The following is a 14845-nucleotide window of genomic DNA, read 5'->3' as shown; positions in this document are numbered from 1 at the left end:
ATTCTTAAAGGATGGTGGTCAGTCCTTTGCCTTTACTGAATCACACCATAAAGAAGAAAAAGTAATATGAGGTACTTGGAAGCATTTTTCACTTATTGGAAGATCTAGATTAAAATCCTGGCTCCATAACTTACTAGCTTTGGGATAATGAAAGAAATGCCATTTGAGCCTTAGTTTCCTCATGTGTAAAAAAAGGAAAAATAAAATCTGCACTACCACCTGCCAAAGTTGCTGCCTGGATTGCGTTTTGTAAATTATTATGGTTTATTGAAATATAACCAAAATTATAACATCAAAATATTTGTCAGGATCTTTTCGCTTGTGAAGGTATGTTTTGGGGTCTATACTCACACCATAGCTTGTTCATTGGGGAAAAAATTTAGACTTTTCCTGCCTAAAGGGCACCATTTCCTGCTTGTCTTCCAAAATTTAAGTGCCAATCTGAGATAAGATGAAATCATCCAATTGAATCTCTTAGGAAAGGTATGGAACCACAGAATTACAGAAACTCCTCAGGAATAAGGTACTTGAAAGATATGGTCTGCAATTCTATTCTTCCTACAACATTCACTATAACCTAACTTACTTAATAACCGATACTTCAATACAAAGGTAGAGTGGAGCCAGTTAACAACTGGCTGTTGCAGAACCACTGTTACATTTTCAGTGATAGCATTTACACCTCAGACATTAGCAATGGTGTACAAATCAGGGCTGGCTTTATTGTTTTGTTGATCTTCCAGACTTAAGAAAACGTTAATATTATACACTGAGTCTGACTGTTAAATATTTACCAGCCTATCCCTTATTGCTCTGTAAATATTGCTCGAAAGGATCAGAGAAGGAAATCATCACAAGACTGAAGATTAATGACGATGATGATAATGATTATTGGCATTTATATAGCATTTTAAGCTTTATCAAGTGTTTTACATCCATCATCTCATTTGAGTCCCACAAAACCTGCATTTACAAGACTATCTATAGTGGATAAAGTGCTGGGCTTGAAGTCAAGAAGACTCATCTTTCTGAGTTCAAATTTGACCTCTAACACTAGCTGTGTGTCTCTAGGCAAGTCATTTAACTCTGCTTCAGTTTTCTCATCTATAAAATGAAATGATAAAAAACTCCAGTACCTTTTCTTTTTTTTTTTTTTAAAAAAAAAGATGTTTATTGAATTCAATTTTTTAAAATTTTTTTTGGTTTTTGCAAGGCAATGGGGTTAAGTGACTTGCTCAAGGTCATACAACCAGGTAATTATTAAATGTCTTTGACCAGATTTGAACTCAGGTTCTCCTGAGACGTGGGTTGTTGCTCTATCCACTATTCCACTTAGTTGTCTCTCCAGTATCTTTTTCAAGAAAAGAACAATTGGGGTCTGGAAGAATCAGACACTTGCAAAAGACTGAATAAGAAATAACTCTGTGAGGAGGTACTACAGGTATCACTTCCATTTTACAGATAGAGAGAGAGAGATTGAAACTCAGATAATTTAAGTGGCTAATTAAGGGGCAGAGGTAAACTAGAAAACTAGAACAATAAGCTAAGGACACTATTCATTTTATCATAAGAACCACTTGAAGGAAAAATGAAGGGATTTTAGTGCCTTCTGAAAGCGGCCTAGTTTTTGAGGACTGTTTTATTGTTATACTGTTACCTCTTTCCTCCTCCTCCTCCTCCTCCTCCTCCTCCTCCTTCTTCTTCTTCTCTCTCTCTCTCTCTCTCTCTCTCTCTCTCTCTCATATTCTCACGCTCTTCATCTGTCTGTCTCCCATTTCTCTTTCCCTACCATCATCCTCTCGTTTTTCTCTTCCCCCCATTTTCCCCTAGGCAAAATGCAGACCCATAAGGCCATAGATTCAGAGATAGAGACCTCTGAGATAATCTACTATGGTTCCTTCCTTTTATATGTGAGGAAAATAAGACTCAGCGATTTAAGTTACTTAAGCAAAGTCATAGCCAAATTGAATATTGGTCCTCATATCCAATGTGCTTAGGTGGATGTGTTCCTGATTATTAATGCCCTTCCTAAATTGTGGTACCAGACCTAAACATGCCAAGTACCCTAGATGCTCTTTGAGCAGGGCAGTATGAAGATGGCTTGTTAGCTCACTAATCCAGCATTTGGCCAGTTGATATTTTTGAAAGTAGAGAGATTTTTATTTCTCCCTATTTTATTGATTTTCTGTATTACTTAATACTTTTTATATAATAAAATAATGTTATATTTATAACATTATTTCATAGTTTTCTATTATATTTATATTTTATATTTATCCCTCTCAAATTTTATCATCTTGGAAATTTTTGAAACCGAATTCTGTCATCCAATCTATCCAAACCTAATCCTGCCAACTCCGTGTCATTCTCAAATGGAGAACAGAGACTCTTGTCTAAGTAATTTATTAAGAAGGGTACAAAGACCCAAGCTGAGGAGAAATCCTTAGGTGAGAGGCCTCCTTCCAGACTGTCTTCAGTCTATCAATCACAATATTTCTTGTTTGGTCATTATCCAGTTATAAATTTAACTGTGTATATTACCATTTAGCCATTATTCCTCCAATTTGCTCACAAAATTTATGAAGTTTATATCTAATTTGTTAATGCAGGATTTTGGCAAATACTGAAATTCAAGTGTTTACTTCGTCTACTCTATTCTGACCTGTCATAAAAGTTACTAATAGTAGTCTGGTCTTATCTGTTTTAAATCTAGCTTATTTTGTTTTTAGTGATGACTATTTCCCTAAGGGCTCATAAATCACATTTTAAACAATATATTCCAGAATTTTCCTAGGAAGCAAAGTTATGTCAATGATCATTCATCTTTTTTTCTCCTTTTTTTTTGAAAATCAGGTCATTTGCTGATTTCTATTCTTGTGGCATCTTGTCTATTTTCTGCATTTTTTTCAAAGATCCCTGGCAATGCTTAGAAATGGCATTTGGAGATTAACTTGGGTTACAGTTCATCTTTAGTCCGGTAACAGATTCAGTGAGGGCACCTGGGAGCTCTGTTATCATTTCCTCAGTTATCTTAGACTGCTACATTACCATGGACAAGTCATTTAACCTAACCTTTTTACTGGAGACCAAGTTTTTTATTAATTAAAGATTTTATTTATTTTGAGTTTTGCAATTTTTCCCCTACTCTTACTTCCCTCCCCCAACTCCCACAAAAGGCAGTTTGTCAGTCTTTACATTGTTTCCATGGTAAACATTGATCCAAATTGAGTGTGATGAGAGAGAAATGATATCCTTAAGGAAGAAACATAAAGTATAAGAGATAACAAGATCAGACAATAAGATATCAGGGTTTTTTTTTCTTCTAAATTTAAGGTAATAGTCCTTGGTCTTTGTTCAAACTCTGCAGTTCTTTCTCTGGATATGGATGGTATTCTCCACTGCAGACAGTCCAAAATGTCCCTGATTGTTACACTGATGGAATGAGCGAGTCCATCAAGGTTGATCATCACCCCCCATGTTGCTGTTAGGGTGTACAGTGTTCTTCTGGTTCTACTCATCTCACTCAGCATCAGTTCATGCAAATCCCTCCAGGCTTCCCTGAATTCCCATCCCTCCTGGTTTCTAATAGAACAATAGTGTTCCATGACATACATAAACCACAGTTTGCTAAGCCATTCCCCAATTGAAGGACATTTACTTGATTTCCAATTCTTTGCCACCACAAACAGGGCTGCTATGAATATTTTTGTACAAGTGATATTTTACCCTTTTTCATCATCTCTTCAGGGTATAGATCGAGGAGTGGTATGATGGATCAAAGGGTATGCACATTTTGTTTTTACAAATAATGTTTTTTATACATTAATAAAATATTCTCGTTTAAGAGTAAACAAAATACCCCCTCCCCCCAAAAAATATAGACTTGCTTGAGTGATAAAGTAAAGGGGAGAGAAAAAATTAAAATTAAAAAATAATAGTAATAACTGTAGGTATGGCCAGGTGGCACAATGGACGGAGCACCAGCCCTGGAGCCAGGAGCACCTGAGCCCATATCCAGCCCCATACACCCAACAATCACTCAGCCGTGTGATATGCATGCCACCCCAACCCCACTGCCCTGCAAAAACCAAAAAAAGAAAAAAGACCCAAAATAAAATAAAATAAAATAGTAATAATAGTAGTTGTGGCTGGGTGGCAGACAGAGCATTAGCCCTTGAGCCAGGAGCACCCTGGTCCAAATCCGGCTTCAGACACCCAATGATCACCCTGCTATGTGGCCCCAGGCAGGCCACCCAGCCCCATTTGCCCTGTACCCCCAAATAATAATAATAATAATAATAATAATAATAATAATAATAATAATAAATAATGTGCTTCAGTCTTTGTTTCAACACCAACAACTCTGTCACAGGTGAATCACATTCTTTATGATAAGTCCATCACAAAAGTTACTTCCATATTTTTCCACCATTGCTGATCGCAACTCCCTCCTTTCCTATTTCTCCACTACTATGTGCTATATTTTCTCTCTCCTTTCACTCTGACTCTGCTGTAGGGTAGCTGAGTGGTGCAGCAGACAGATCCCCAGCTCTGGGGCCAAGAGGCCCTGAGCCCCCATACCACCCCTTAGGCCCAGCATCCACCTGGCCCTATGGTCCTGGATAGGCCATCCAATCCCAGCCCCTTGCAAGAAGTAAAAAAGAAAATGTGTTATATCTGACCACTCTCCCCCCATAGTCCATCCTCTCCTCCATCACTCACATCCCCCTCCCTTCCCCCATCCCCCCTCTCCTTCTTAGTCCACATGTCTATACCCTATTGAGTATATATGCTGTTTCCTCTCCTAGCCACCTCTGATGAGAGCAAAGATTCCCTGATTCCCCCTTGTCTTCCCCCCTTCCATATCATTGTAATAAAGAAAAATCTTATTATATGAAATATCTTGGCCTATTCCCCCTCTCTTTTTTCTTTCTCCCATTACATTTCCATTTTTTCTATTGACTCCATTTTTACACCATATTTTATCCTCAAATTCAGTTTTCTCCTGTGCTTCAACTATAAAAGCTCCTTCTACCTGCTCTATTAACTGAAAGGGTTCATATGAGTATTATCAGTGTCATTTTTCTATGCAGGAATACATGCAGTTCATCATCATTAAGTCCCTCATATTTTCCCCTTCTCCTCCAATCTGTATGCTTCACCTGAGTCCTGTATCTGAAGATCAAACCTTCTGTTCAGCTCTGGCCATTCCAACAGGAACATTTGAAATTCCCCTGGTTCATTGAAAGTCCATCTTTTTCCCTGGAAGAGGACATTCAGCCTTGCTGGGTAGTTGATTCTCAGTTGCATTCCAAGCTCTTTTGCCTTCTGGTATGTTATATTCCAAGCCCTACGAGCTTTTAATGTAGTTGCTGCTAAGTCCTGTGTGATCCTGACTGCAGCTTCAAGATATTTGAATTGTGTCCTTCTGGCTGCTTGTAATATTTGCTCTTTGACTTGGGAGTTCTGGAACTTGGCTATAATATTCCTAGGGGTTGGTTTTGGGGGATCTCTTTCTTGGGGGGGATCAGTGGATTCCTCCATTTCTATTTTTGCCCTCTGCTTCCAGGATCTCAGGGCAATCTTCCTGTAGTAATTCTTTGAAAATGATGTCAAGGCTCTTTTCCTGATCGTGACTTTCAGGTATTCCAATAATTTTTAAATTATCTTTCCTAAATCTGTTTTCCATATTAGTTGTTTTTTCAATGAGATGTTTCATATTTTCTTCTAATTTTTTCATTTTTTTTTTGGTTTTGAAGTAATGAGTCCTAATTTCTTGTAAATTCATCAATCTCCCTGAGTTCTATTCTTTGTCTGAAGGATTTGTTTTCCTCAGAGAGTTTTCTCATCTCTTTTTCCATCTGGCCAATTTTGCTTTTTAAAGCATTCTTCTCCTCAATAACTTTTTGAAATGTTTTATCCATTTGACCTAAGCTGGTTTTTAGCATGCTATTTTCTTCAGCATTTTTTTGGATTTCCTTGACTAGGCTACTGACTTCATTTTCATGTTTTTCCTGCATCTCTCTCCTTTCTTTTCAGTTTTTCTTCCAACTCCCTCATTTGATTTTCAAAGTCTTTTTTGGATAGCCTGAGCCCAATTTCTGTTTTTCTTGGAGTCTTTAGATGCAGGAGCTTGTGTTTCCTCATCTTCAGACTGAGTATATTGAACCTTCTTGGGATCATAGATAATGTATTTTTCAATGGTGTTCCTCTTTTTTCCTCTGCTTGCTCATTTTCCCAGCCTAAGCCTGTTTTTGGGGTGCTTCCTGAGCTTTTGGGACACTCCCACAAGGGTCTCAGTGTGTGAGGTTCTGTCCTCCCTCCTGGTCTGTGAATGATCATATGTGCCCCCCCTCTGCTACGGGGCTGAGGTGGGGGGGGGCCTAGACTGCGATCAGGATCTGAATATGTTCAGAGCCCCAGAGTCCTGTTTCAGGGGCAGAGGACAGAGCTCCAAGACCAAGTTTCTAAGGTTCAAAATGAATTTATTTTCTCCAGAGGTTGAAGGATAATACTGCACAACCTCTTGTCTGTGAGGGAGACAAACTTCCTGAACAGCATTAAAAATGGAGAAGGAAGATTCCTTACCACTCTTACCATTAATATAAGTGAAAACCATTATTTCAACTATTTGCTGAGAAAAAAATGAAATGATCATAGGATGTAGAATTAAAAGGAAGCTTGAAGGTCACAGGGTCCAATCCCCCCATTTTACAGATGAAGAAACAGAGGCTGGAGATGTAATGACTTGCCCATTGTCACAAAGGTAATAAATTCAGGGGGTCCTCCTAACTCAAAGTCCTGTACTCTACTTGCTGTGATATCTGTAAATATTAACCTCAACCAATGATATAAAAAGGTCCCTGAAGTTCTTGGAAAAATGGATTCTTTGGTTAATAGCACTTGTTGCTAAAAGCTTTCCTTTAATAGAAGCTTCTCTTTACTCTTACCTCCAGAACAGAAAGAAAAGAACGGCTTAGGGAATATGATACAAAGTCAAGTCAACTGATGCCCCACTGAAGGACACAGTACTAAGAACTGGATCAACAAATGGAAAAAAATAGGAGTTCTAAATACTTTACTGAAACTAAAGGAAATGAATTTTTACAGTTATGTATTGCACCTTCATGCTTGTTCAATCCAATAATTTTTTTGTCTACTCTAATTTTTTTGAGAACTCTGAGAATTCACCTAAGGATTTCACCTTAGCTCAGATCTTTTAACTCTTTTTTCCCCTTTTTTTTATAAATTACTTAGATGAAGGTCTATCTGGAGTACTCCAAATTGAGAATGGCAAAGTCAGGAGAGATAGTTTTGAACAGACTGAAAAACAAAATTGGGTTTCCAATTTTGAAATTTTTTTTTGAGACCTAGCATTATGATTGGCTTTGTTGGCATCATTTGGCCTCCAGCATAGGAAACATAATTCAAGTGTTTATTTGAATTTTGGTTGTTAGGAAGGACCTCATGAATTATTTACTCCTTAATTTATAGTTAAGAAAACTGAGACCTAGTAAAAGAAACAAACTTGTCCAGGGTCCCAGAATAGGCCTGGATTTAGAACTCAGGTGTCCTCATTTCAAGGCAAGTAGGATATTTCCAATCCATCAGGTCCTTTAAGGTAGATGGGTCATTCATCTTCCCTTACCCCATTCCATAACATCCCCAGTCAGGAGAAAAAAAATGTCAGGGATTTAGAATGTTGAAGAAAACTCTTTACTGTCAACAATGGCAAAAAGTTCTAGATTGTGTCCTCTATAAGATATAACACATGCAGGGATTCTAATGTCTTTAAAACATTAGATGAGTTCTTTTAAAAACAGGACCCAAATATGACATTAGTTAATACTTCACTGAAAGTACTTGGATTTGAGAAAGATTTTTCAGTGTGTTTCAGGCTGGGAACTTCTGAGTTTGGGATTTTTTCCTATGGACCCAAGTATCTAAGAGATGGTGTCTTATAGAAGCTTTCTTAAGGATTTTCCTTCTACTTTCAATTTGTATTCACAGTTGGAGGGCTACAATTGGCTTCTCCTTTGTTCTTGAGAGTCTCTCAACCACACTTGTGATTTATTTCTCTTCCAATTAATTACTCTTCTTCCTATTCAAATGTCCATAGTTCTCTATATTTCATAAATGATCATATGTTCTGTCTGGATCACAATGTACCATGAGTCCTATATATAAACAGGACTAGAGAATTCTCCATTTCAAAACTTCTTAGCTGTGTGATCTGAAATAGGGCAAAGGTGGATCTTTGAATTCTATCTACTCTTTAGTCATCAATTAGACTTGCTTCTATGGCCTTCTGGCTATTATCAGGACTTCTTAGGGCAATAATTTAGGACCAATAGTTCTTCCTCTATAGCACTGTCAACTCCCTAAGCATCCTTCTTCACTCTGCCTATAGGAATCTCATGCAAGAGAAAGTAAAATCAAGGGCTTCAAGGAAGCAAGAATGACACCGTGAAAAAGGGGTAAGAGGGGGGGAAGATTCTAATTATATAAATAAAACAAGAAAAGGGCCACTAACTGTTCTCTTAGATCTGGAGAGTATCTTTTTGGGTAACTTGGAAGATAACAGAAAATCCTATTTGCATTAACCTGGATCAAAATGGATGAAGAAAGAAATCAAACCCTGTTTATAAGATCAAAGAATTGGAGTAGAGGAAGTAGGTATATATTTTTTAACTTGGCCAACTGTACATAAAATATTTAGGATCTAAATTATTTTCTTAAAATCCATATAATGCTTCTAGTAGCTTTAAATGACCGTAAATGTTTCTTTCAACATATCAGGTTCTTTTTAGAAGTCAACAGAAATCCTGTAGCTGAAAGGTCAGCAAGTATGGTTCAAGGTTAATAGCCTAAGGGAAGCCTTTGACTGATTTCTCTTTTGTTTTTGAGACTTACATGACTAACCTTACATTTTACATTCCCCACAAGTTTTCCCAAGTAATTTAGCATCTGCTTAAAGTCATTGTCATTTCAGATAACAGTTTGTTCTACCACAAAGACAAAGGCAAGTGAAAAAAGGCAGCCTGTCTGCCAAAGAATTTGGGAATGAGGGAAGCATACAAGTCCCATTTCTCTATTATGTCCCTAATGGGACTTCATGCAGAGTCCACCTGCCACCAACAATCACAATATCTTGCATTTAGCAATGAAAGCCCTTTAGATAAAAAACCATGTACCTTAGAATCCAGCTGCTGCATGTATGACCAAAGATATTCTATATTGGCTCCAAAAGGATGGACATGAAGAAATGTTGATATGATACCTGCATTGAAAAAAACAAATTTCTGAAATTATTAAAGGTACAACCAGTCTCAGCCAGGCAATATCAACTCTATCAACCTGTGACCATTTTGTCAGACTGAGTTATAGCCCTGTTATTTCTAACTGTGCTCAACAAACACTAGATAACAACACATTTTGAATACAGTAATGGTAACACAGTAAACAGAATCTCTTATTTGTAGGAAGATAGCAGTTAGAAAGCTAGTGACCAAGATAATATATTGATGAATAAAGGTATTTCTAAACAAAGACTCCTGGAAGCATTTCAACTACCAATTTTATGCTTGATTTACCAATATAAAATTGTAGTTATTGAAAGAATAGAATTATGGTGCTTCTCTCCCTCAATGGATGCTGCAGTGGGAAAGGGGCTCATTCATGCAGCTGTGTCACAAATCACAGACCTCCAAAATTTCCTAATAATTATAGTTGCTAGTTACAAAAAAAGTATTTAATTCATATTATTCCTAACTGTTGCTGAAGGAAACCCAAATTCTTCTTAGCCCAGTGACTTTTGTTGGTTGGTGGTTGTTGTTTAAAGGGAGCCCGACTCTGTCTCTCCTCACTGTAATTTATAAGAACATTTTAAAAGGTCTAGGGGAATAAATGATTTAGTTGAAATCAGATGATAAATCGAGAGCTTTTTCCATCATGAAAATCAACTGTCAGCATTGTTTTGACAGATGAAAAGCAGGATGTTGGTTTTAGCATTGCTATGAAAAGCAATCCCTCCCCACCCTTCTCACTCTTTTTCTCCCAAAGTAAAAGAGTGAAAATAAGGAAGGTTCATCTCCAGGGACTCTCTCTGTGGTTAACTGTCATAAAGTCATATTCAAATGAACATTCTCCAGCTGTGTTTAAGTGGATTTAATAATGAATTATCTTTCTATTACCTAAGAGTCAGGTCCTTATGAACCAAGCAAAGGTTGGAACCATAGATCTTGTTGTGAGATGAAATACAGTTGAGTGGAACAAACCCTACTTGAAATGGCTTGCTCTGTAAAGGAGATGAGTTAGTCCAGATTTATGTGAGTTAGACATTGTGGATAGTTTTCCCTCTTTCTTTAATATCTTCTTTAGGTAAAGATTTTAGGGAAAAGGCCTAATATAACCTTATGCTGGGAACTGAACTGCCGAAGAATTTAGTACAACTGAGTCTTGAGTGACTGGACTAGGGAAGGTCAGACTCTTGGAAGCAGGGTCATGATGAGTGTGGGCCCATGGTGGATAATGTGATTTCTCTGCCTAAATAAATATTTATATTTCTTATGGTGCCTTTCCTAGACTCCTAGGACTTCATAATTCCATTCATTGATTGACTGACTGGAAAGGACGTTTACCAACTGGAAACAAAATTTAAATTGTTCATTCATTCTTAACACTTAAAAGATTTTCAAAAAAGCTGGTCAAAAAGATATTTTCTCCCAATTCACACAAAAGACTTATTTTTTTCCTAAAGATGAGGGGGTTAGAGTAGATAGTATATCAGGCCTCTTCTAGTTGTGAAATTGTTGCTTGAAAAGAGTCCTATATCCATTATAAAAAACCCCAGAAAAATACTACCCTACTCCCTGAACTTAGCAAACTTTGCAATATTGACAAAATGCAATTAAAGAAGTGTCAATTGTGGGTACCATACCATTATATGAAAATGTCTTGATGAAATATCATTAAGTAAAAAAAAAATGAACTCAGTGGAATGCCCTGGAGGCAAAGACTGTTTTTTATTTTTTATTTTTGTATGGTCAGTACCCAGCACAATACTTTACAGTGTCCGGCACAGAGTAAATACTTAATAAATGCTTGTTGATTGATTGGTTTGTAAAGAGGAAGTATTTAATTCATAGTTGTTGGAATGGACAGAGCATTTTTCAAGTGAGTATATTATACCAAGTATTGGGCTATGGACAGGGGTTACATAAAAAGACCTTGCCATTAAGGAGAGCAAAAAGAAATTACAAAAAAAACCCTCACTATTGTAAAAGATGTCATCAGAGAAATCTACAAGCTGAAAAGATGGGTAAGTCAAATGGAAAGCAATAAACAACAGGTGGGTATCCTTACAATGTTAAGAAAAAATAATAAAAAGGTAAGTCCCTGGAATATTGGGTAATCTGTTCCCCCCCCCCCCAAAAAAAAAACCTTGTGGGAGGCTTTAAAAAAGAGCTCATAGCTCATAGCAGGCATGGATAGATTGCAATCTGTATTGCTGGAGGGTAGACTCATATCATGAATCAATTCGGGAGAGACTATAGAGAGAGAGGATTAGTTTAGGGTTTAATGTTGCAAAGGTGATTAAATACCTTTAAAAAGTAATTGATGTAATCTCTGTTTATAACACAACCCCCCATGTCACCCTAAAAGGCCATTTCCCACCCCAAACTCTACTTTATTTCCATTTAATAATTCCTTCATTCTCTCTTTTCCTTCCTTTCTTCCCTTCTTTCCTTTTTCTCTTTTCCCTCCCTGTCTGTCTTCTCTCTCTTCTTCCTTGTGTCCTTTCTTTCCTTCCCTCTTTCCTTCTTTCCTGTTTCCCTCCTGTCTTCCTTTCTTCTCCCCATTCCTCCACCTCTTCCATTTTTCCTTCTTTCCTCCCTTCCTTCTTCCCTCCCTCCCTCTTCTCCTTCCTTCTCACATGCTACTTATGTGACTAGTGAAATTTCCTGACATATTCTTTATTACCATTTCTTACCAATTGGGTACCCCTTCACCTTAGCATTTACAATATGGTCAGGGGGTGGGGAGGAAGTAGCCCAGATAGAGAATAGTGCAGTATAGGAGGAATTAGGATGAACAGAGCTCAGGCAACTGGGCAAAGAGAGTCTTGAGAAACTGGCAGATAGCAGAATGGCTGATGGTTAAACAAGATGATCCGTCAGTAAGGAATTAGAGAACATTTATCAGCTCAGACACTGAGAGAGGATGGATTTATGAACTCTGAAAGCTCTATGGACATTACTGATTCTATCTATGTGCAAGTTTAAAATTATGACTAGCAATGTTTGGCACGGTCCTGGTTATTAGGACAGCAGCATGATAGCAAGCCATTTGAATTCCCTGAGCTTCTGTTTCTTTTTCTATAAGATGGAGAGGTGGGACAAGATGTTCTGTGAGTCCCTTCCCCATCTAAAGAAAGTTCTCTGATTTAAAATCCCTAAGTTTTTTTATAACAAGCAGGAGATAATAAAGTGATAAAGAACCAGCTGTCAAGTGTGACCATTTTCCCAGAGCTATTAACCTAAACTAGGTTAGAGCCAGATATTTATCAGCATAAGTTCTGGTTCATTCTCCATTTTAACAATGTCCAGAAGTGTCCAGTTTCATAGAACTCCTAGGATCTGGGATGGAATCAAAAGTATTGAGCCATTACATCCCACACACCTCCAAGACCTGCCAAATCCAGCATGTGACCTATACTGTGAAATGAACAGACACTCAAAAACTCAAGAGTTTTTGGCATTGTATTTCTCTATTCTATGTCAGACTGACCTAACGAGGTCGTGAATGCAGAATTATCGAACATAAAAATCTACTCAAAACCGACCTGTTTAAAAACTCATCCCTTTGTATGTCAAGCTGTCCCCATAAGTGGTGAATGTAAAAGGAGACTGCTGCATTGAGAAATGCTCCCAGTCATTCCAAAACCAAAATGAATCTTGTGGGCCAAGTTTTCCCTACTGAATACTCATTTCCCACCTAAATGCTTAAGGATGCTCAGTTTCATTATTGTATATGCTTCTTCCTTGCTCCCAATGTAGAGCTCAGTCCCTCTAAGAGTTAGAAGCTGGTCTTAGGGAGTTGAATGATGTAGCCCAAAAGAATGATCACCATGATGCCAATATGAATGTGAATCTCTTTGGACTTGACTAGGCTGGTGCTTGGACAACAGATCAATAATAGTCCATTACCAAGCCCAAACTCATTCGTTCTAGTTTGTTAGGAACTAAACTGTATTCATATACTATAATCTTTGAGAAGCCAAGGTGACCTCCATTCCACAATGAGGCACTAGAAATACTCCTTCCATTTTCATTAGGGAGGCAATGAATATTCTCCTTCATAAAATTATAGGATTGACCTAGATGTCCTCTTAGATCCCTTCTAACTCTAGAATTATGGTTCTGTGGCTGCTCCCACACTTACAATAAATAACAGAAGATGGAGAGTAATTGAAATAGGCAAAAAAAACATGTGATTCCAACTTGACATCAGAGAAAAATAAGAGTGACTTCGATCTTCTAAGTTTTATGTGTAAGATACACAATGGGAACGCACTTACATACTCAAAGCAAAGGACTTGTTTCTATGAACTAGTTATAAGTAAATCTGACAAGTCTGATTTTCTGCCTAGGCAAACCTCTTTCTACAAGAAAGAAGTAACTGAGGATTTGTGAGTAATAAATAATAATGACAACTTGTTGGCACAGTAGATAAAGCACTGAGCCTAGAGTCAGGAAGAACTGAGTTTAAATTTGGCCTCAGACACTTACTAGTTTTGTGATCCTGAGCAAGTCATTTAACTCTGCCTCAATTTCCTCATCTGTAAAATGAACTGGAGAATGAAACGACAAACTCCATTATCCTTGTCGAGAAAATTGCAAATGGGGTCACAAAGAGTAGGACATGACTAAAAAAATGGCTGAACAACAAAAAATAACTGTCACCACCGCCATATACATACACGTACATATATGTATATAATCTGATTTTATCCTCTCAACAATCCTGGAAGACAGTAAGACAGTTGTTATTATTATCTTCATTTTAGAGATGAGGCAAATTGAAGCAGACAAAGGTTAAATGAGTAAATGAATGGAATAAGCATTTACAAAGTACCTTCTTCAAATCAGGAACTGTGCTAAGTGTTTTACAAATAATATTTTATTTGATCCTCACAACAACCCTATGAGACTGGAGCTATTATCCTAATTTTATCATTGAGGAAACTGAGGCAATCAGAGGTTGTGACCTACCCAAGGTCATGCCTCTAATAAGTATAAGAAGCAGTACATTGGAGGTCTTCCTAATTTTAAGCCACTCATTCTCTTTGTTACTTGGTTACCAACAATTTAGAGCATCTTTGATGTTTGGGAAATTATGTTTTCAGTCCTTTAGAGCTCATGTGGATGTAGGACATTCAAATCGTGAGGCAACCCGCTCTACCCTTCCACAGCTATACAATCAAGTCTAATACATACAATACTAATACACATTCATGATAACTACTAGCCACATTTTGAGGTCCTCAAGTGGCTAGAATTGCTAGAGGAATGAGCCAGGCACTGCCCTGAAAACATAAAGATAAACATGGAACAGTATCTGTCCTCAAAGAACTCACATTCTATTGTTTTCTATCTGTTGGAACTGTATGGTCATAAAATGTTCTCTGTTTTGAACAATTTTTATGCTCTCTTGTAGAATCAGCTTGGACTGGAACAGATCCAGGTTCATGACTGTGGTCCTACTGGGGTTCCAGTTACTTGAAGGGTCTTTTCAGAGAGAGTAGGGCTGGGGAAGAGGGCTTCCAATCATTCTGATTACTTGG

The 14845-nt window shown here is 37.5% G+C and overlaps 1 protein-coding gene across 3 annotated transcripts in view; it reads right to left on the bottom strand.

Annotated features, from left to right (window-relative positions):
• Positions 1-14845, bottom strand: part of ENOX1 (ecto-NOX disulfide-thiol exchanger 1) — a 310832-nt gene that overhangs the window by 6514 nt on the left and 289473 nt on the right. For all 3 annotated transcript variants that reach the window (XM_074191720.1, XM_074191718.1, XM_074191717.1), the window contains one exon: positions 9195-9280. In XM_074191720.1, the coding sequence (XP_074047821.1) occupies positions 9195-9280 (86 nt within the window). The remainder of the gene's footprint in view (positions 1-9194; positions 9281-14845) is intronic.

The sequence above is a fragment of the Macrotis lagotis genome, chromosome 6 (genome assembly GCF_037893015.1).
Source record: "Macrotis lagotis isolate mMagLag1 chromosome 6, bilby.v1.9.chrom.fasta, whole genome shotgun sequence".
In the NCBI taxonomy this organism is placed as follows: Eukaryota; Metazoa; Chordata; class Mammalia; order Peramelemorphia; family Peramelidae; genus Macrotis; species Macrotis lagotis.
This window is presented reverse-complemented; position numbering and strand designations above follow the sequence as displayed.